Source organism: Larus michahellis, chromosome 6 (assembly GCF_964199755.1).
Source record: "Larus michahellis chromosome 6, bLarMic1.1, whole genome shotgun sequence".
Taxonomy (NCBI): Eukaryota; Metazoa; Chordata; class Aves; order Charadriiformes; family Laridae; genus Larus; species Larus michahellis.
In genome coordinates, this window is record NC_133901.1 from 594,188 (window position 1) to 616,877 (window position 22,690).

Consider the following 22,690-nt stretch of genomic DNA (forward strand, 5'->3'; position numbering starts at 1 on the left):
TTTCGAAACTATGTCTCATTTCCTATTCCAAATGAATTCAGTAGCAAAAGTTGCTGTATAATTACATTTGCTGTTGAATGTGATCCTTAGAACCGATTCAAATTCCATTTTCCAATTTATCGTGTTACTGATCTCACAATTTAGACTGGTGTCTGGTGAGATTTGTGCCCTAACAGAATGTGTTCTGTTTACAAGAAAGTGTAATTAGCACTAACATCTCTACACATTTAGCAGGAGGGATCATATTCCTCTTGCACGTACTGTATTTGGTTGGCAGAAGAGTATCTAAAAATTATGATACATTTTTGCTGACACTTTCTTCTTTAGCTGCTTTAGCAGACTTCGCAATATCCTACTGATAAAATTTACTTTGGCCAATATTAATCAGTCCGCTTGATGTCCTAACATTTACTTTTCTCTTTTGTTGTTTGCAATGCCTCTTGGAACTGGGACAAATATCAGACATGCGCTCATGCGAAGTCTGGGGTATGTACTATATAAATGAGACCCCAGTTCTAGCTGCCTACCTACCATCTGAACGGTGTTCTTAGATCTTTATTTCCGAAAGGGATCGGTTTTCCTCGGTGCCATGAAGGCATTGGCAGCTTTAATATTGCTTGTTCAGCTTCCAATTCACCAAGCCGTTCCAGCAGCTCCCCCTGCTCCCTTGGGCTGCGATGACCCAGAATCTGAAGCAGCAGCTGAATTTGCTGTGAATTATATTAATGGCCACAGTCACCACGGATACAAGTTTGCCTTAAACAGAATTGACAATATCCGCGTGCTATCCCAGGTAAGTGAGGAGCTTGCCGGCAGAGCACGGAGTTAGCCTGGAGATGCTTGCAATGACCAGCAAGCCCTGCCAAGGGCCGCATCCTCACACGGGGTAAATTGCCATGGCTCTGTTGATTTAAATGGGGCGGTGCCGCCTTGTAACCGTCGAGAATCCGGGTCACTGGAATGTGTCTCAAAGAGCAGAACAGAGGGGGAGAGGGAAATGTTCAGATACTTTCATACAATGCTAAAAAGGGCTCAGTTTGCAAACGCAGCGTGCTTGCTGGGACAGGTCTGGCAAAGTGCTGATTCATGAGCCCAGTCGCTAATCTGGAGAAAAACCGTGAGGATAATCATCGTGATGCAGGTAATTATTTATTGGCTAAACGCATACCCATCATAACCCCACGCTATCGGTGATTTTGTAGTAGGCATTAATTTTACCTCCTATCCCATTGAGCTGACAAGGAAGCTGAATGGAAGTGGCTGTGGCTTGTAGAGTCACTTTCACTGAGACCTACTGACATCACCGTAGTCACCTAGCAAGGCTGTAGAAATGGTCATGAATACAATGTGTGCGCATTCCGACCCTTTGATTCTCTCAAAACATTGAAAACAGCCCCAAATATTAACACGAATGAAACTCCACGGCTGTTTTCTACTTGTTATGAAAGAGAGGACACCAAAGTCATTTACAAGGGACTAAACCAGACAGTAATGAGAGTAGAAGTGTGCCCACAGTTGCCCACACAGAAACAAAACATTCTTCCCAGAAAGAGTGGCCAGACACTGGAATAGGCTGCCCAGGGAGGTGGTGGAGTCACCATCCCTGGATGTGTTTAAGACTCGTTTAGATGTGGGGTTGGGGGATGTGGTGTAGGGGAGAACTTTGTAGAGTGGGGTTGGTGTTGGACTCGCTGATCCCAAGGGTCTTTTCCAACCTGAATGATTCTATGATTCTATTCTGATTCTAATGGTGACACTGCTTTGCTCATTATATAATACTTTTACACTAAAATAACTTCCGTGGTTTATGAGAGTCAGTTTTGGAGCAAGGGAACCTCACTTTTGCCCTTCCACGCACGCGTCATGTTGCAAAGGTTCAGGACAACCATCCTGCAGGCCATAAACAACAGGATTATTGGGGCTTGAACTTGGCTGGTGCGATTCAGTGTGATTCCAATGGATGAAATGGGACAGGCCAATGCGCACCAGTGTTTATTTGGCATCTGATTAGAGAAACACAAAGTTTTTTCACCAACAAAGCCAGCATTTGATCTTTTAAAAATGCCCAAAAAAATAAAATCAAGTTAACTCAAGAGAACTGACCCACCACACACAGGCTGGACTTTCCAAAATTTATGGGCCAGTTCCTTAGCTGGAAAAAATCAGTGTGACTATCTTGACTTGCTTGGGCTAAAAAACTGTGTCCTGTTTTTATGAAGTTAATTAATAAGGACCTATTCAGTTATACCAGTGTATACCTGGAGCTACCCCATGACAGTCAGCAGCAGAGACCACAGCGCAGAGACCCACAAAAGAAATCTGGTGATATCTTGTGAAGTAATTACTACAATTCCTGTGTTTTTTTTCTTCCAGGGGCTGAATAATGACATAATATTTCTTGAACTCGACTTATTAGAGACCACGTGCCACATCCTCAGCCCTACGCCTCTTGCAAATTGCACAGTAAGGAGCTTCACACAACACGTGAGTACCTGAAACACGGCGAGCTCGGTCCGGAGGTGCGCGTTCAGTTTGCTGACGCGAGAGGCCAGGCTACCACCAGTTAGATTTCCAAGCAATTGTTACATCACTGTAACAGCCTATTAACCATCAATCACTTGCAACCTCCTTGTTGCTTTAGATGCCCTCGTGTCATGAAGGATTTCACTCCTGGATTTCTTTCCTGCCCTGTTACGTGAGCAGGATGGGGCACTCTCAGCGTAACATCCCTCGGATGTTCAGGAATGCCATGGGCCTTTTTAAGGGGCCCCAGATTCAGCCCTGTGTGGTCAGCCCAGGTGTCCCTGCCTCGCTGCAAACTGCGGACAGGGCGGGTTGGGACACTGCGCAAACACAGCCTTCCCTTGGCTACATGCGGGGTGTTACCTAGTGAAATTCCATCGAGTCTGGTCACCGAGTCCCAGCCAAGGCTGTCCCCTATCAGACAGGGCTCTGCCTTCAAAGTAACGCTCAGCTGGATTTTACTGGCCTCAGACAGATTGTTCTGAGGCAAGTGTGACCCGGCTGTGAAGAGCTTTCCCCGAGCAGAGCAGTGGCAGTGCTGCCTGGGTACAGGCAGCTCCGGTTTCTAAGCAGAAAGCAGAGCGAGCCATTGACAATTTAAGCCTGCTGTTTCTAGCATGGGGCCCAATTCACAGAGCTCATGACTAAATTTGATCCACCCCTGAATTCGCCAGGGCTCAAATCCCATTTTCCGTCCTGGGGGAGGTAACTCTAACTGTTCCCTCTTCCCGGGCACTCCAGCTCTGCCGTTGCCTCTGCTCCGCTGCAGGACAGTGTAGCCATGAGCCAGCTCGCACAAGGCAGCGGTTGCCATGGCCACTGGCCAGCTGAGATCAGGGAGAACGTTATCAAACAGCTCTGCGGAAGGCCTTCATTCATAAGCGTTCATATTCTTTGCTCCTTATGAGAGAGGAACCTGAACCAAATGTCCACAATCTGGCTAACCTGGCCCTTCTGATACTTTTGAGATCCAGATTTTGTTCCAAACATTGCAGCTCTGCTCTGCCTTTCACAAAATAGTCCCCAGCACACGCCCAGCAGCGCCTTTGCAATAGCCCATTTTTCCCAGGAACACTCAGCCAGGATCTGTTCTTTTGAATTTAATAGCTGCCCTTTTCAGAAATTCCCATTTATCTGAATGATGTAACCCTTTGATTTTTGTCTCTCTCTAGGCAGTTGAGGGTGACTGTGATGTCAAATTGCAGAAGCGGGATGGAAAGTTATCTGTACTCGCTAGTAAATGCCACTCACACGCAGGTAAAGCATTTGCTCCTTAGGTTTAATCTAGCGGCTGGAGGATTACCATAGCAGTGGTTCCAGTTCACTAGCTTTTCTGCCTCTAAAAGCCGGCAAGCGCTGTGTATAAACATGGCAGAAAGGATGACAGTTAATAGGTTTTATAAACCCAACTGTTTCGAAAGTAGTTTTTTTCCCTTTTCTGATTTCATTCACCTACAAACCCAGCCCTCTCTCTGTGTTCCTCTTTCCTATGACAATTAAGATACGCTAAGACTACCTGGGGAGCAACTCCCAGTTTTGACCTAGAGACTGCTGGCACCGAGGCTTTGCGCTCAGGAGCTTAGCCTCTAGAATTTGATTCCTCGGTGGACTGAATTTACTAGAGCTTGTTGGTCTTCAGAGCCCCTTTGCCAGATGCAGTTTATTTACTAACCCCAGCATTTTCAATATTGCCATGGGGAAGCGGAATGTCTATTCTGCGTGCTCTGTACGAGATCTCTGCTCTGTGTGAGACGTTTTCAGCACTATTTTCAAAACCGGGGAGTGAAGGAAACAACATGCTCACACAAACACAATTCCAATAAATTAAAATATTTTCATTTTTCCACCATTCCTTGTGTGAGCTGAGACATCTTTTCATTGGTGTCATGGGTAGCTTGCCAGAAAGAGAATTGATTAAAACCTGAGTAAGAACATTCAAATGCACTTTGCTAGCAGAAAGACTTGAGTGGCAAAGTCATGTGAAATGGTGCCATCTATAGTCTGTCCTGCAGAAATTCCTTCCGCTGCAATTTGGGACAGGCCATGACTGTTTTGTGACTGAATAGGTCTATAATGCCTTTGAGAACAACCTACAGTGGTCTAATGGAAAGATAATCTGTTTGGTTCCTCCTGCAGACTCCAGTGAAGATGTTCTCCAGCTCTGCCCTGACTGCCCACTGCTGGCAAGCCTGAACAACACCGACGTATTAACTACGGTTACAGCTGCACTCAATGACCACAACAGCAAAACCGCCGATGCCTACCTCAGACTCCTTGAGATCGGGAGAGCCAGAATACAGGTCACTGCTACAACTATGTCTAGCCTTCCACGCAAACAGAGTATTTCCTCTGTGGTCATTGCGCAGTGCTACCTCCTTACGTTTGCAGGCAGATTTAGCTGGCTCTAAATTGCCCTACCGAATCGCTCTTGATTTCCTATGCGTTCTGTGTCATTTTAGCCACAGGATTCCCTTTGACTTCAGTGGGGGATGCAGAGCTAGAAGCCACGACATTTGCCTTTTATCTTTTCTTAGCAGCTCTGCAGTTTCACAGTGCAAGTCAGTTAAACAATTTTCCCGTTTTATCAGTATCACCCAGTGCACAGTGTCTCCGTTGAGTTTGCTGTGGCTGCCACGAACTGCTCGGCAGAAGAAGCCAAGAATAATGTGGACGCCTGTCAGCAGCTGCCCGACGACCAGTCTGTAAGTACGCCAGCACACCAGCCCCGGCCTCGCCAGCACAGGGGCAGAAAAGCTGCATGCTGCGATGAGCTTGCGCTTGTGCAGGAATAGACCTTTGTGAGCATGAAAGTGCAGGAGTTGTATGCCATCATTATATGCTTTTCAATATATAATTCCTAAAGCTAAATTGCACCTTTATCTTCTCTCTGATGTATCTGGACTGAATCCTGGCGTACTTGAACATATTTCAAAAAGGCAGAAGGACCAAAGTGTCCTTAACACAAGATCTTTTTTATCAAGAGTATATATATTATTGTTTACTCTTCTTAACATGAGCACCGGAGAAAATCAGGCTCTTTGTACTGGACAGTACACAAACACATACCAAAAGGGCCGACTGTTTCACCTTCCCACGATTTAAGTGCTGTCAGTGTGCTTTGTTCTGATATATAGGCTCTTGAGAGTTATACTGTATACTTTATCATGCTAAAATTCTTGTTTTGTTTCTGACGAAATTGAGTTCTAGTCAGTTTTAGTGGGTGGGAACCTTTTAAGTAGAGTCCCATATAGTCTTTCCCTTCCCCGTATCCAGACATACAAAGGATCTTGCTCTAGAAGAATACAGACAGCGGTCTCACCGGTTTGCTGGTTCTGCATTTAAACTGCTTGGCTTTGAGTCCAACAGACTGAGAAGCAAGCACTTCACTGCTCAGATAAAACATGAGAAGATGTAGCTATTTCTAAATGTACTGAAATTAAGAATTGTAATGCAGATCTCCTCTATTTTATAACTGTTTTCTCTTGACTATGTTCTGCTTTGCCAGAATTTTGGTTTCTGCACAGCAACAAGGGTAACACGCCCCTCAGAGGACCTCAGGGTGGACTGCCAGCTCTACGGACACCAGGTACCAACACTAGATACTCCCTTCCCTTCCGCAGTATTCTACTAGTACTGTTAGAAGCAATCACCCCGAGTTTACCTCTGTCACCGTAGACGGCATTAGCTGACCCTGATAACTTGAGTTTAATTTTGCATCCTAAAAACCAAGGTAAGGTAGCTCCCGATTATCCTATGGATTTCTGTGCTAGGAATTATGTCACCTCCGCCATCTATGCCCCACACAGTTTGTCCCCCACCCGTCTGGGAGCTTCACACGTCTGGTAGGGCGAAGGGAACTGAATTCAGGGCGCCTGACCTGCGCTGCTATAGCAAGAGGAGGGAAACGTCTATGCACTGAACCCGAGCGCTGCCCAGGTGTTTTAGCCTGCGTTTGGTCTCAGAAGGGCTAGGTGGAGGCTGAATACTTCCTGCGGCCCAGAGCATTACACAAGAGTAATTAGCTGTCTAGGAGGTAGATGAGAGAAAGAATAAGACAGCTGCTCTTGAATGTTTTGCCAGCTGCACAGGTGGCCCTGAAAGTTCACATGGCACAGAATTTGGTGCTAATGATCCACCGGATATTAAAAATGTGTTCCTGGGCTCCTGCGTATGTATTCAAATACAAATCAAAGCTCTGTGATGGTCAGGACGATTTTGTGCCTGGGTTGGAGGCCTATATCTAGCTGGGAGCAGGATGCCTAGTAAAGTGTCAATGACCCGTATATTACAAGCCCCAAGTCACTGAACACAAACACAAACTGTTTTCCTTTTTCAGCCTGGAGTCACCTACTCTCAACCAGGTCAAGATACATCAGCAGGTCTGGTGCCCAGTGCTGCACAAGGCTTCACAAACCATAATCTCAGGCTTTCTCACAATAACCCTGTTGCATCTGAATCCAGCTCTTCAGAATTTCCTACTTCCGTGCTCTCAGCAAAATCTGTAGCAAAGAGGGCAGTTGCAGAGGTTGCTCAGCACGACAAAGTACCTCGCCCAGTTGGCTTTGTGCCGCCTCCTCCTCCTCCGTGCCCGGGGAAGGTTCGCCATTTCAAGATCTAGGCTGCGTTAGAGACACGGCAGTACAGCTTACCGAAGGATCAGCGTGCAGCAGCATCAACACGCAGACCACAACACCAAGTGCAAATAGGTGAGAACGCTTGTCTCTGAGTCCAAATGAGCTTTACCTTCCAGAGAGCAGAGCTGTGGCCAGGATCTTGCAAGGGCCTGCTTCAAAACATAGCTGATTACAACATATAGCAGTTGTTTTCTGTACATACACAGATGCCCAAGTTAAAATATAGAAAATAATGTTTCAATGAAACTGTTGTAACAGCTGTACAACGTTGTAGCTTTGTGATAGAAACACCATTCGAAAGGTTACTTCAATAAAACGTTCAACAGAAATGCTTTGGTACCTTCTATCTGTATATATTTTCATTAGTTGTCAAGTATCTCCCTCACAGCATTATGAGTCATATTCTGGGCTCGATTTCAAAAACAGTAAGCTCCTGCACTTCTCATCAGCTTCACTGGGATGTGTGGGTGCTGAGCACTGCGGAAAATCAGGTCAGTCCTTTCTTTTGATCACACACCAATAACACTAAAGAAGTGGCAGGAAAAAAGGTATTTTTCCTTTCCACCTGTAGTGTTTCCTAGCATGTGCCTGCTTTGAATATCCACCAGAAGTACCTCAATATGTTTGGACATGGCATAAGAGCATCCATGTCTATGAAAAGAACAAAGAATCAGGACACATTCATTGATGCGTGGGCTGAAATCATCAATCCTTCCAGCCAAAGACGTGTGTATTCTCTGTCTTCCAGCAGATACCCAGGTGCAATACGATCATGGGTACTGCATGGCCTGTGTGCATACGCGGGAATACTAATTCAAGGGAAAAAAATATACTGCAGACATGTATCTCTCATAACAGCACCCAGACAGTGATGGCAATTTAACATTGTCCTAGCAGTCAAATCTTCCCTGAATTTCTGACACGTTAGAGGCAAAATCAATTCTAGGTAGAGAAGTAATAAGGGACAGGGCCCAGAAGGATCTTTACTGCCAGCCAGCCTGGAATTCTGCAGGCCCGGGGGAGCAGTCTCAAAGACAGTCATGAATCTTTAACCAGGAACAGCACTTGCTACAAGATAATTACCATGCAGGCAGCAAAAGCTGCAGAACACATGTCATTTCTGAACTGCTTCAATAACCTGTCCTGTTCTCCTAGTTACAACCTTCCAGCATTCAGTGAGCAACACAACCAACATTTGTTCTTTGTGACGGTGCAACAGGCTGCTGTACAGAAAGGTTCTGCTCTGCTGTGTCCATGGGGAAAGGAAAACCCGTATGCACTCGCACCAGTGCTTCAACTGGGTGCGCGGAGGGGAAGGAGAAATCAGCCCAGACTCTGTAAGCCAGCCTCAGGTGATGGCACAAACTGCCGACAAGCCCTCCCCGTGAAGGCAGCTCTCTCGTTTCAAGAATACGCTGAGCTCCTGCTGGAAGTGCGTTGCAGGCGATTGCACAGGCTGCTGCGGTCAGCTGCTCAGTGATTTTTCGCTTCTCTGCAAAGCAGTGGCTCCAGTATGTCCTGCAGGCAGCCACTCATTTAAAACGTGCTAGTATTAAGCTGTGCACATTTTTTGAAGCGGTAAGGCGGGTGGTCCTCCCATCCCACCGCGTGAGACACAGTAGAGGATTTAATGAAATGGCCACTGTTATGGTCTGCATTACTATAGCATCAGACACATGAGACTGAGTTTTTAACTCGCCTGGAGCAATTAGTTTTCCTAGGATTTGTATTTTTAAAAGTAGGAATCGCCTTAACCAAACCATACAAATTGTCTTGTGTGTAACGAAGTAGGCACTAAGTTATAGAAGAGACAGTGTTTTCCAGGCTTAGAAAATTCTCTATCTGATGGCAGAAACAGTATGTTTATAAAAGGGATGCCTGCCCATGGGGATCTCCAAGCTCCAAAAATGCTGCATTTTCTTGTTGCCTTTTCCAACCACCCAAGGCAAGGACATGCAGCAGGACATCTGCAGCCTCCACACGTCACAGATGTTCTCCTACACCTGGCCCAACTACTCCATTGTTTCCTAAAACAGGGAGCAAAAAAAAAAAAGATAAAAAAGCAGAATTGCTGTGTGCTGTCTTGTGATTCCAGTCAGTAACTGCACCTCAACTCACACCTCAGCTTTTTTCTCCTTAACGCTTGCCCTCTTCAGGACACATTTTGCCCTCTTCAGGACACATTTCCCATGACTGCTTTGAAGCATTTTGTCTCCCCCCAGTACGGCCCGTATTCATGCACGTGGACCTTAGTAACACAGTCAGTATTTAGTCATAGATTCCCTGGGCAGTGAGCGCTACGAAATGGCAATACATAAAATACAAACACTTCATTCCCTGAAATGCAGCATGAACAGTTTGTCAGGTCTGCATCACTGGCTGACAATGTTTTTCAGCTTTTTCAGACCCTGTTTTGCTAAAGCATATGTACTTCATGTGCTGCTTTGGCTGGACATACTCAGATTTCCCAGCTGTGTCCATGTTTTGAGGTCAGCTACTTCGACGGAGAAATTTTTTCCTTCCCACTGGGAGGAAGAGCACAAAGAACAGAGTCAGGGATGTAACAATTCCCCATTATAAGAGGCACCGACACAGCCAGTACTAACTGGCACCCATCTCCATAGAAATGCCATGGACTGTAAGGATAAAGAAAATGAGTTATTATCCTTTAGCCGCAGGGGAAGCATTCCCAGGCACAAGGGACAATGTGAGCGAGCCTGCATTGCTGCTTCTGCTGTTCCTGTGCTATGGCTACAGCAGTGTTTCTCCACATTCACCCCCTGCACCCCTTCCCTCCGGGATACAGTCCGTACATTGTCCCTCACCCTGCGTTTGCAAAGCAGCTGGGGACATGTGAGGTGGCTCAGTCCAGCAGCCACGTGCCCCTTCTCCTGCTTCTGAGTGTTCCACCCCTGCCACCAAGCAAGGTCTCCTTAGGAGGGTTTCAGCCCCGTGCTGCTGCAGGGCTTCCTGGCCGTGTGTATGATCCCACCCGGCTTTCTATGGACATTCCCTGGGCTGGGTTCTGCTGTCTCCCAGAGGAGCATGCTTTGAGCACTGCTGGGCTAAAGAGCTGAGATTCTTTATACCACCAGTAAAAAAAGTGACAAGATATAAAATTTTAAACCCCCCACATTTTACAGTACTATTAAATAGGGACAATTATGTCTTTCACTTGCGCTTTTTCTTCCTCACTCAGTACAGGGGCAACCCTCAAACCTAAAGGTACTCACTGTCATCCAGCAGAGAGCTGTGACCACAGAGACTCCCGTGACAGAAAATGAGGGCCAGAGAAATGGTTACCCGGCTCCTGGTATCCTTCAAGGTGAAATACTGCAGAATTACCCCTGAGTAGAAAACCAGTGACTTTCACTGGGATCCTCCCCAAGTAACGGTTGTTGTCATTTCTCCAGATCTTCAGGATAAGAGCTATTAGTACAGCCATTCCCCCTTCTCCAGCGCGGGGTTCCTGACAGGTTAGCCACAAGGCACACCGCTGTCATTTCAAACTAAAGTTTCTGCAGGCAGAATTTTCCATGACCCTTTTTCATCTGTACTCAGCAAATCACTCGAGAATCAATAGTGACCACAGTGCAGTCTCTTGGCTGGCAAAGCAGCCTCCAAGTTCAGCAGCGAGGGTAAGTCAAAGGTACAAAGAAACCTGCGCAGCTCGGCGTGTGCTCTGGGATACTGCGGGGGCGCCGCCGGGGCAGTGAAGGGCTTCCCCCAGAGCCACAGTCTCCGGTCACATCAGGATTGTATTATTTATTGTTGTGGAAAAGGAATGAAAGCAGAGCACTCAGTAGTGCTAAAATAATTAAAATAGTGACATTGCTGGACCAATTCCTTTGCTCCTCAGGCCTATAGCCACAGGCTTATGATCCTCCTGTGGCTTCCTTCAATTTAAACTGGGGTAGGACGTGGCAGTGGTTAGAGAAGCCAAGGAGCTAAAAATTAAGCAGGTGAGAACCTTTTCCTTGAGCCAATTCTGACCAAATGATATAAAGGAGACAGTAACACTGAACAAGATAGAAAAGTAAGGTCCTAAATCATCCAGCCAAGAGACATTTAAGGGCTAAGTAACTGCAGTGCACGGAGAAGTCTGGACTAAATCTGGGAGAGCTATGCAAGGTGATGTGAACTGGCAAAGAAACAACGGGATGTACATTTTCCTTGATTCAAAGTACAAAAAGAATAATTTACAGGCTAAAAAAAGAGCAAGAGGTGACATAAGGAGGAATGCACCGGCTACAAGAAGTCAAACAAAGACATTTCACCCTCCAGTTTATGATACACGCTTTCTCTTGTTCACAAAGTTCTTTCTGTCAGATTCTGCCCTTCAGACCTTTGGCATCGAGACGAGCGTAGTCAGCGCCGGGTCCGTAACTTTCCTACAGGCCACCTTCCTCTCCCCTCCCCTCTCAGCATGTAATTTCAGACGGTTCTTATTTCATCACTAAGTTTGGTTCTCAGGCAATAGAAACGCAGCAGCATGTTACAATTAGCGGTGGGGTCCACATGCAACTGTACCTGCCTCTAAACCCACAGGAATACAAAGCCAGACATTGCCAGGCGAGGACTGAAGCCAGGGCAGCCAAAAAGTTAAGATGGAAGGAGACAAAAGGAAGCAAGACTTGCTCTTTGGCATCAGCAGCAACATGTAATGATGGCAAGTTCACAGAGTACTTTGCACGACGTGGCAGTGAGAACAAAGTCAGAATCTGGGGGAAGATGGGATGAAACAGGAAATGTTCAGGGCTCAGGGAAATCAGAGTGGGGGGTCAATACTGGTAGGTGTCAATAAATTGAGAGTTTTAGGCAACAAAAGATGAGTGGGCTGGAGTGAAGGCATTGAGAGGGAACAAATCCCAAAATGGAGCCTTCCATAACCTAAGACCGTTTTGATCCCCCTGGTTCACTTATTGTCTGTTTCCTCCAACCTCTTACAGCAGCTCATTTTGCACCATCCCATCACCAGAAGTGAAGTCTTTGGGGCGAGAACAAAACTTACCACATCTACGCTACTATATTCGTTTACGGTGAATGGTAAGTCCCAAATAAACACAATGGAAGTTTCTCCTTAAAAGCAGACACCCTGATGAAACCGTTCCTTCCTTACATTGCCTTGTTGTCATGTTATCTAAGAGTATTTAACGGCTTGAGCAGGCCATTTATCCACAGCCTTCTTGTCTGTACGTGAACTGCATTGCATTATCTATTGGCTTGGGCTAAGGTTCATCTGTAGGTACCCAACTGAGTAGAAATGCTCAAAGAATGAACCCAAACCAAGCTTTCTATCCCAACCAAACTGACTGCATGTAACAGAGAGTCAGTATATTTTATTGCAGTTAGCATTTAACAAATAGAAAGTGTAAGATCAGTCAACCTTGTGGCCCTTACACAGTTCCTGTTCAAATTACTGAGACCTTTGTCATTGTCTTCTTTGGGAGAAGAACTGGATCACTGACAGAACAGAGGTGGAGCCAGACCTGTCCAGCATATAGGTTTATTTAAGCAGTTCTGGTTTCTTAAGAAAGCAGCTTTGTGTGTATATTCTTGTCCCTTGCAATGAGGTCAGAGTTATAGGATCTGCCCAGTGAAGTCTGCACTGGAGATGTAAAGCCAGAAGGAGAAAGTGATCTCTGGTCTCAGAGGCAGCGATCACACTTTCATAAAACCTTGTAATCATTGACTTAGTGTTTGCTATTGCAGCAGTAGGTTTAAAGGTGATGGTCAGTATGTAATAAAATGGGGGTACGGGTTTATAAAGAGACACAGCTCCATTACAGAAGTCTGCTATTTCCCCACTCCATACTGCCTTACCATCCTGATGTGCCGCACTGGTTCTCTAAGCAGAATGGTTCTCCTCATTTCAGTGCTCTTTGGCATCCAGCTGCTGTGCCCCACGGCCACCTCTCTTCCTGCCAGAGAAGCACCGGCCGCGCTGCTCTCCCACCGCTGTGATGACACGGCAGCAGAGCAGGCTGCAGACCTGGCTCTCCGGCAGATCAATGCCCACCGAAAAGAGGGCTACGTGTTCAGGCTCTACCGGATTTTCAGTGTGCGAGAACATCCTCAGGTAAGTTACCTGCTCGGTCTGTATCTGCTTCTCCCACAGAGAGCCCTGTGCCTAGCACTAGTCCTTAGCAATATCCATTTGAACTAAGAAATATTTCAAAAGGCAAATGTAAAAAGTTCCATTCACAGGACTCCAGAGGCCACGTCAACTTTACGCACAGATGACTAGAAACGGTTTCATCACCACTGTGGGCAATTAGAGAGCAAATTTCAGTCACGATTCTCTGCTGCCTGCCCCTGGAATAGCTCCAGGCATCAGTTCAAATTTCGTATGAAACACCACTACTCTGATTTAATTTCATTTTACACCTTCCTCCCACCGCCTTGAGCAGTTGGAGTGCAAAGGCTATTAAGTCATCGTGCGTTTTGCACACAAGATGTAAGCACTAACAGGTGTAAACATGTCCAGCCTGGGACCAGGGAATTCCTTCACAGCCCTCGAAATGATGACTCATTCTCCGGAAGAAATCTGAAACCAGTTCAAGTGCAAAAATTACACTGGAAATACCTATGGAATATCACTCTCATATCCTCAAGTATCTTATTTCTCTCCGGGTGCTTAATTTATTACTATTTTGTGTTACGATAGCTGAATCTACTGGCACTAGCCACTGAGAACCTGAAACGAGTGCCCAAGGCCCACAACACCTACGGCCCTGTGGAAGCACGCTATTAACATTCCCTGCCACGCTTGCTCACTTCCCACAATCTGACCTGCAAGGAAGAGCTCTCAATCCTTAAAGAAAATCAGGCTCATTGCCAGAAGTGTAAAGATCTGTACTGGCAAGGACATGACACTGCTTCCTGCTGCCCTCCCACGGACATCCTTTCTGCAGACAGGCTGTGGCCTCCAGCAAGCTGAGCTCTCGCGGCTGAGGATGCACACGGTGCTGTGCTTTGCACGACGTTCTCTATAGTGCTTTGCTCCGGTGATAGAATATGCCCACTAGGCATCAGCCACCACGCATCGGACTGGATCCGTGTTGTGGTTTAACCCCAGCCGGCAGCTAGGACCACACAGCCACTCACTCGCTCCCCCCGTTGCGATGGGAAGAGAATCAGAAGAGTAAATAAAAAAAAATTATTATTTTTTTAATTAGTCAGCGGTCCTTCCTCCCATTTTTTTAACCAATACTCAGGATAAAAACATTTTCAAAGTTACTTCAAATTGAAATCTGCCCTTAAGCAACCTGTGGTTCAGTTTTGCTCTAATTGAAACTAATGAGCCATCTGCCGTTAACTCCTATGTAAGTAGGACAGAGCCTTTCTTTCACACAAGATACTCATGCTTAACTTCACTGACAGGCACTTAACCAAATTTACAAAACATGCCAAAATATTTCATTTCTTTCCCTTGTAGCAGGTGACCCTGCCACAAAGGCGCTGCTGCCACTTCTCTGCTGGCTCCCCGGCCACCGCAGCGGCAATCCCCGCGCCAGCAGCGCTGAGCACGGCATCTTTGTGGCCATGCAGAAAAGCTAGAAGTTTCTATTCAATACTAAGCAGATACCAAAAGGCCTTTGCATAACGGTCTTTTAATGAAAATTAAAATAAGGATGATGAAACCTTCAGAGAACTGCTGAGCTCTGAATAAACCCCAAATTATCCTTTCCCCAGTGGAGGATGATACATACAGAAGCAGGTAGACAAAAGGATGTGTAGATTTTATAATAACCCCATCTGCCTATTACAGCTGGTATTATAGAAGAGAGCCACAGGCACCAGGAAAAACAGTTTGGTCCACCCTGCTTGCGTTTAGTATTTCCAAGATCACAGAGCTTTACAATCAGTCTTCGTGATTCAGCTGAGTAAACTCATCTAGCATCAAACACGTTTGATTATAGAACATTTCTTTAATGAGATATGTGTGTGCTTTTGCCTCCAGAATACCTGAACAACCAGCTTGAAAGCTCAAGTCACCAGTCCTAACTTTAGGACTCCTTAAAGATACATATTTCTCGGCTATTACTTCTTTGTGCAAGAGAGTCTTAGCGATGCTTTTTTTCTCATAGAGGATATATTTAAAGTTACAAGCTTGTACCAAATGCTGCACTACTCAAAAAACACATTTTCAGCAAATGGCAATTACTCTTTGACCAGTCTTAGTTTCTGTTCACTGATTTAACCTATATTAGCTACCATATGAAGGAGACATCCCATCATGATATTTAGGTACCTTGTAGGCAGAGAGATCTGCGCAGCCAAGTGTGGGGATACTGCCACGCAGCACAGTGCCACTGCACCTCAGCTTCACGCTATCAAAATAGCTTTTGATCTTCCCACGACCTTCAAAACACCACTTATAATTAAACCTCAGGATTAGTGCAGGCAAACCCTGAGAGCTCAGTGCGAGGCCCTATCAGATTATTTCATAGAACACTTAGGGAAACAAGGCGATATGAAAATATAAAAAATGGTATATAGCATGGTAAGTTGCTTATGCAACATGCATAAGCGTGATAAGAATATAACGTAGAGACAAAGCTAACAAAACAATTTACTCATTCTTTATGTTTATTTTCTATTTATTTTGCTCTTCCATATTTAAAGGGTTTAGTATTACAAGTATGTACGGTAGAACTCACACAAAATCACCACCCAGACTCTTGCCAGAGATGTCTATACTGTGTGACCAGAATAGTTTGTATCACTTGGTCTCCTCAGAACTCAAGAACAGATACCTCTTAGTGTATTTTCAGGCAGTATTAAAAAAAAATCAAAAAACAGTAAACCCAGCAGTACTCCAGCCTTTTGATGCCCTATTGAGTGGTCTTTAGTCACTGTTACACAGAAATCAAAGCCGAAGCCAAAATTGAACAGATAGTGGCCCCAGACTTCTACAGGGCTCTTGCCCCATAAAGCACTTTCTCCATAAGCCAGTGAGATCAACCAGAAACGAATGAAAACTGCTCTCATTCAGCTTTGGGGTTTCTCCCTCTTCAGCAAAGACATAATCTCAGTCTAAACATGCAGCTAACACGCGCACCTAAGTTCTTTAGGATGTAGAAATGACCAAAAAGCCCAAAAGCTGAGCCCTGGCTGCTTTGTGCACCTCTGCTGTGCAAACTGAACAAAGGTGCTGGGCCAAAGCACGGGCTCAGAACTCAAGCGCTGCACTGAGCTTGAAGCGAGTGGGAGGCATCCATGAAGATACACAGGGTCTCTCCTAGCACTTTCTGCTATCTCAGAGAATATTTCAGTTGTCTGCACCAACGCAGTCATTGCCTCTTTACGGCAAGTGCAAAGCATCCATACTTGAAGAAGACACTACTCTAAGAAATAAGATATTTCTGTTTCTAATGCCTACTGGGAATGTTCAGTGTTAACAGTTTTTTATTTTTTGTGGTATTTATTGTCCCATTCTTATTGAAGGCAAAATAACCTACCTTTCATATCTAATCATAAAATGCAGCTGACGATGGAAACACCACCGCGTTTAATCCTTATTCGCAGGTTCTGGTTGGTACCAGAATCAGAAGGATAAAACTAACTCTAAAAGGCTGTTCTTTAATTAAAGCCGACTAGACGCATGACCAGCCTGTTCCAACAGGGCCTGAATCCCACCTGATTTGCCACCATCGAGAATCTGCCCCACAGAACGTTCAGTTTTCAGGATATCCATGTGTCCTACCTGGGTATTTTGTGTTTCTCCATCTCTCCCTTTTATGTGTCCCTACTTTGTTCTACATGAAACTGGGATGTGACCCTTTGTTTGCTTTCAGGAGATCACTGGTTCTGTCTTCTACCTCGTCTTGGACGTAGTAGACACCGAATGCCATGTACTCAGCAAAAGGTTGTGGAAGGACTGTGCAGCCAGATCTGCTCATACAACTGTAAGGATTTTGTTTTCTTATTAACCGCAGGTGTGATGAGTTACTCGGGTACTACTGATGACAGCAAAATCCCTACGCATGCATTTGTAGTAGGCAGCAGAGCTTAGAAGAAATCAAAACTCATTTTTTAAGGTCTACAGTTTTCCTCTGTACTTTCTAGTCAGTTTATAGACTGGTAAGATTTATTTTAAAAAATTAAAATGAAAAGAAAGTTTTTGACCAGAGCTAATAAACAGACACAACTATATAGCCATGCTAGGACACTCTTCAGAATAAATGGTTTATTTTTTATGACAACCCTGTAAGAGTTTATTTTAAAGACAGCGTGTCAAGAAGAGAATAAAAGAAACTCACTTTTATATAACATGTGAATTTTGGTTTAGCTTAATTCCACTTCTATTCTGACAACTTTGCAAAAATTCTATGGAAAGAAGAGAAAAAAGAAAGCTCAGCAAGATAAGCTGCAAAGACAGAAAGTGATCTAAGAGTGCTGCTACAGGTGACCAAAATGATTCTGAACAAGTGAGAAAAACCCTTATAAAATGAAGAATGACGAGAAAGAAGCTTCATGTGAAAAAAAAAAGAATTTATGATTAAATTGCCCTGGGCTACTTCTTAGGTCAATCAGTTTTCATTTTCAAGTGAAAAACTGGAAAAAATAAAAAGAATTCTGCTCCCTGTCCCTTACAGCGCTTTCAGCAGGAAAAGGGTGCAGAGCATATATGGTCGCTATGGCTTCTGTGAAGTCCAGAAACGTATGTCCTAGAGGCCTTGGTCACACATGTGGCAATATTTAAGAAGCACTCAGAGAACATACATTCAACTTTTAAACATAAAGGCACAATGGATATTAATAGGCCAGTATTTTTTTCTGCTATGAAGTCAGAGTTTCTTTGTGTGCACAGGTGATCTTACTGTGCCACAAAACTCGTTTAGGGTCTTTCCTACCGCTCTCCTTCCTTCCTATGGACGTGGGGAGCAGGGGAAGGGGGAGGCCGGGTGAATGGATCCAGATGTCACGCTGAGCTCCAGGTTTAAGCTCTCTGGGCTCCAGACACGGACCCAGCTCCCGCTGTGGGGCCTGGAAGGGAAAGTGCTCTGTGACCCTGGGGCGCTTCTCAGCTGCCAACGAGTGGCCTTGTGCAGGCCATCCCGCAGACAAGCACTGCGCCTCTACAGCTCGGGCTTACACCAGGGAAGATCTGGCCCGTTCTTTCTAAAGCAGTTACTTAGAAACATACTGCATTGCCATTTGAGTGTTAACACAACTTTTGTCTTGAAAAGAAATTCCTGACTGCCAGGAGAAAACGAATCACTCACTGTCTAGGTACTAGGTGATCAGTGCAAAGGGTGCGATATTAATTGTTTCTAAATGTTTATATTGTTTTAGGTTTATGGTCAATGCAAAGCAATTATCTACATTAATCAGGCAAGAAATATTGCTCATCTGAATACTTATGAGTGCACTTTACAACGAGGTATGTCTTTATTTAACACATTCACTTTAAAAGAGGACTGGAAAAACATTCTTTGCCACATAGCAGTACTTTAAATTTTAATTGCAATTATGGCACCACAGCGTCTCCATTAGCTTTCAGCTGCCCTAATTCTCTCAAGTCAGTGATCATAAGGCCAGTGCGGTCCTGCAGCTCAAAGCGGTGCAGTAATAACTGGTTCATCTCTGGGAAACCCAGCAGAGCCTCCCTATGTGCTTCTACCCTCTGGTCCAAAAAGCATTTTTATGGGTTTGTGAAAGGCAAGTAAAACCAGCAAGATCGCTGTCAGTAGGCTGAGCTTTTTCCTGCAGTGTCTCTGCCTCCACTGCAATATTTTTATGGGTCTGCAAATTCATAAGGATTCAAAATCGTTGAGTGAATCAAACCACATATTGTTACTCCAGGGGACTGGAGGACAAGACAGTAGGGTTGGGGGCTTACAGGCATTTACAGTGACCTACACTGACAACATGCTCTTATGGCTCTGCTTTCTCTAATGATATTCTTTTGTTTGATTAAAAAGTTCCACCCAGATATATTTGGAGAGTATGTCCTGACTGCCCGGTTGATGACTGTCCAACTGAGCCCAAATATTTGGAGGCTGCTGTTCAAAGCCTTGCAAAGTTCAATGAAGAGAGTGAACAAACTCATTATTTCTCTGTCCTCAATGTCACAAGAGCTTCAATGCAGGTAAGCCAAGGCTCATCTGACTTGCTTTAGCCCTCAAGGAGTACGGATCCACCTGTTGTATGATTTGGTATGTCTTACAGATTGTTTAGAATTTGTACCTGTATAGTGTAGAGAATACTTCTATGCAGAGTTCTCCTGGGCAATGAGGATCTGCCTTAATCCAAGACTTTGACTCCATTTATTGCAAAAAGAAGGGCTTTACGCAAAACTGAAGACACAGATTTGCATTCCAAAGTTTAGGAAAGATTCACTGTGAGCTCTTTCTTCTACCAGCACCATGAATTAGTGACTCCCTAATAGAAAGTATTTAATAAAGCACAGCCATCCCTTCCAAAACGTACCTGTAATTCACTGCATGAGTTTAAACACAGTTTAAAACTAATTTTAGACTAACAGAGAGTTAATGATCTGGCTAACTCCTGGTTGTTTACCACAGCAATATCCAATCTCTCTGAAATTCATTATGTATAGATAACAAGGCGGTTTTCACTCTCTGCCTCAAGTTGTTAGATATTACTACAATACAGTATTTATTCGCTCCCATTTTCCAACCCTGAGGTACTTGCATTTCAGAAATAGAAAAAGTGATCCTGTTCATTAAAGCAGCCAAAAATGACCAACAAGGCACTGAAGAGGGTCTTTGGATATGTAGTTCTATATGGATGCTAATTTATTACAAAACCAAAACTCATTTCAACTATAGTTAATCCATGCATTACTAACATTGTGCATATATGAGAAGTAAAATATAACCAGGCAATAAAGCAGTACTGGCAAAAAATCATTCTCCTGTAACACAACTAACAGTAATGTCCCAAGTATAACCTGCTCCCTCCACGCTTAGCAGGAGTTTTACATCTTTTCAAGGTCTGTAGGATTCTTCCTTCTTCCTGACATGCACAAGGTCTAATTTCCACTGGTCTCTCATTAACAGTGGGTTGTTGGCCCTGCATATTTTGTTGAGTTTTTAATTCAAGAGACATCCTGCTCCAAAAGTGACGCTATTGCTGACATCTCCAAGTGCAAGCCACTTTCATCAGAACTAGCTGTAAGTACTTTTCCTTGTGTAAACACCTTTTTCAGATACTATGATTCCTCGGGGAATACTTAGCCTATCCCTTTGGTTCTTTGCAGACAAGAATCAAAGCCCACAGGCATATTTTTATGGATTGCAGCTCTACACTGTCTTGTAACTGTAAAAACTGCTTTAGAATAGAGAAAACATTTCGGTAAAAGTTCTGAATTTTTACCTAGCCATGAATAAAGAAAATGGAAAAAAATACCATTCAGAAAAAGGCGGGGTAGCCATCGCCTTACAAAACAGAATCATTCTTAGGGATTTCTTCCAAGCAAACCAACATAGACAATAAATCACAATGCATAAAGAGTATATTCATACCACAATCAGGTCAGCTAAGGAAAACATTTAGGAACTAAGGACAAATTATAAGAGAAACTGAAAGACTAAACAGGCATGCTGCCAAGAGATAACATTTCCAGCCCCATCTTAACCGAGATCCCAGCCGTGTTACCTACAGCCCAGTAAAACCACAACTATTAGAAACACTATTTTTTCACGGTTTCTTTTACTAGTATGGTGTGAAATTGGTTTTGTCTGAAAAATGATATTATGTTCTATTACACAATTTGCCTGCATGGGGATATTCCGCTGCAGCGGAAGCGTGCTGTTGTAGTTGGGCCTTAAGTGGCCAGCTTACTTTTGCTACCCTGTGACCTAACCCTCCTTTGCAAACACAAAGCCTTTTTCAAAATGCTGCCTGCCTCTGTAAGCTTGCCAATCCCAAAATAAAAGTTTGCCCAAGCTGCTTATCCCTGCAAATACTTGTAGAAGATATAACTATTCAGCCTTTCATAATCACTTATTTTACAAGACAGGAGCTAAGTATCAGTGCTACAATGTGAAAAAACGCTTGCATTTTCTTCTTCCAGCAAACAGGTTTCTGCAAAGGCTCTGTGGTAAAGAGTGACTTGGAACACAAACAGTTTGTCACAATATCCTGTGAAATCTACAGTCCGCAGGTATTTCTTAATCTAATCTTAATATTGCAAGAGTAATACTTCTTTACAAAACAGGAACTGAACTCTTGAAAGCCCAGCCATTTTTAAGGTTTCTTATTCACAAAGATATGGGCTCCAAGAAAGCGATAAAGCCAAATCAGGAAGAAATCTCTCTCGTGATAAAACAGACTGTTGTTAGGTGGATAAAAAGGCAATAGAGTAAGTATAGAGTCAATCATATCAAATGTGTTCAGAGTGCTCTACAAAGAAATTGTAAATAACGAAGGGAATGCAAAGAGCAATAACTGTGGTGTTACCCAAGTTTCATGCGTCCGTCTCCACTGGCACAAGAAGTAGTTCAATCTGCCTGTCCTTTGAGCTTCTGTTCTGCACCTGGTCTTTGCAGACTGGAATTGCAGGAGATCCTTAGTGTGAAGGGTGACCTTCTTCATATCTGAAAGAATTTGGAGTAGTTTCAATACAACTAATGCTTACTGCCTGTTATTTAGGATCCTGCCACTGAAGAGGGGCAACAGCAAGCTGATCAGACACCTGGAACATCCAGCCACGATCACCAAGCTTTCCCTTCTGAAACCAGTCCTTTCTCCCCACACCTAGAAAAAACAGTGGGCTGGGTTAAAATTCTACCCCCTTCAACTGAGGACAACTCTTTCCAAAACCTAGCAGAAGGCCAAAATGAACATGAAGATGGAAAGCCAGTTCCACCTGAGGCTGTAGGACCTACACCCAGTCTTGATGGAGAAAAGACTCAAGTAGACAAACCAGACTTGACCAAACCAGTCACTGGACCAGTTATTCTCCCTTTTCCTGAAGAACTTTCTCTATCAGACTCATGCCCAGGAGAAGCGAAGGAGGAAAATTCCATCATCCAGCCTTTGCTGCCTAAAAAGCCTACAAAAGTCTAGCCAGCATCCAATCACCTCAACTACCTGCAAGAAAATAACGGCCACAATGGCAACTTGGTCTTTCAAATTGTGTAACGTCTTTAAATAAATATATCGCTTATTACAGTCCTCATCTTTGGAGTCCTCAATTTTAAGAAAGCACAAGACTAGATTAGAAAAAGAAATTTAACTAGGACATTTTCCAACAAAAGGTTTTGGCTTTTAATTCTCAAATTAGTGATCATGAAATGATTGAGTTCAGGATCATGGGTACTATCCACAAAACAACAACAAGAAGTAAAATTACAACCTTGGATTTCAGGAGGGCTAACTTCGACCTCTTCAAGAAACTGCTTGGAGAGATCCCGTGGGCTAGGGCTCTGGAAGGCAAAGGGGCTCAAGAAAGCTGGTTGATATTCAAAGACCACTTCCTCCAAGCTCAGGATCGGTGCATCCCTAAGAGAAAGAAATCGGCCAAGGGACGCAGGAGACCTGCATGGTTGAGCAGGGAG

The 22,690-nt window shown here is 44.3% G+C and overlaps 2 protein-coding genes across 2 annotated transcripts; both read left to right on the plus strand.

Annotated features, from left to right (window-relative positions):
* The first annotated feature begins 525 nt into the window (after positions 1-525).
* AHSG (alpha 2-HS glycoprotein) lies at positions 526-7,486 on the plus strand. The gene is made up of 7 exons (XM_074591496.1): positions 526-793; positions 2,374-2,484; positions 3,696-3,780; positions 4,660-4,823; positions 5,112-5,225; positions 6,029-6,109; positions 6,860-7,486. The coding sequence occupies exons 1-7, from the start codon at positions 590-592 to the stop codon at positions 7,139-7,141; spliced, it is 1,041 nt and encodes a 346-aa protein (XP_074447597.1). The 5' UTR covers positions 526-589; the 3' UTR covers positions 7,142-7,486.
* Positions 7,487-12,956: 5,470 nt separating this feature from the next.
* Positions 12,957-22,311, plus strand: FETUB (fetuin B). The gene is made up of 7 exons (XM_074591593.1): positions 12,957-13,236; positions 16,958-17,068; positions 18,459-18,546; positions 19,088-19,254; positions 20,189-20,302; positions 21,205-21,294; positions 21,783-22,311. Exons 1-7 carry the CDS (start codon positions 12,988-12,990, stop codon positions 22,197-22,199), a joined length of 1,236 nt encoding a protein of 411 aa, XP_074447694.1. The 5' UTR covers positions 12,957-12,987; the 3' UTR covers positions 22,200-22,311.
* The last annotated feature ends 379 nt before the right edge of the window (positions 22,312-22,690 follow it).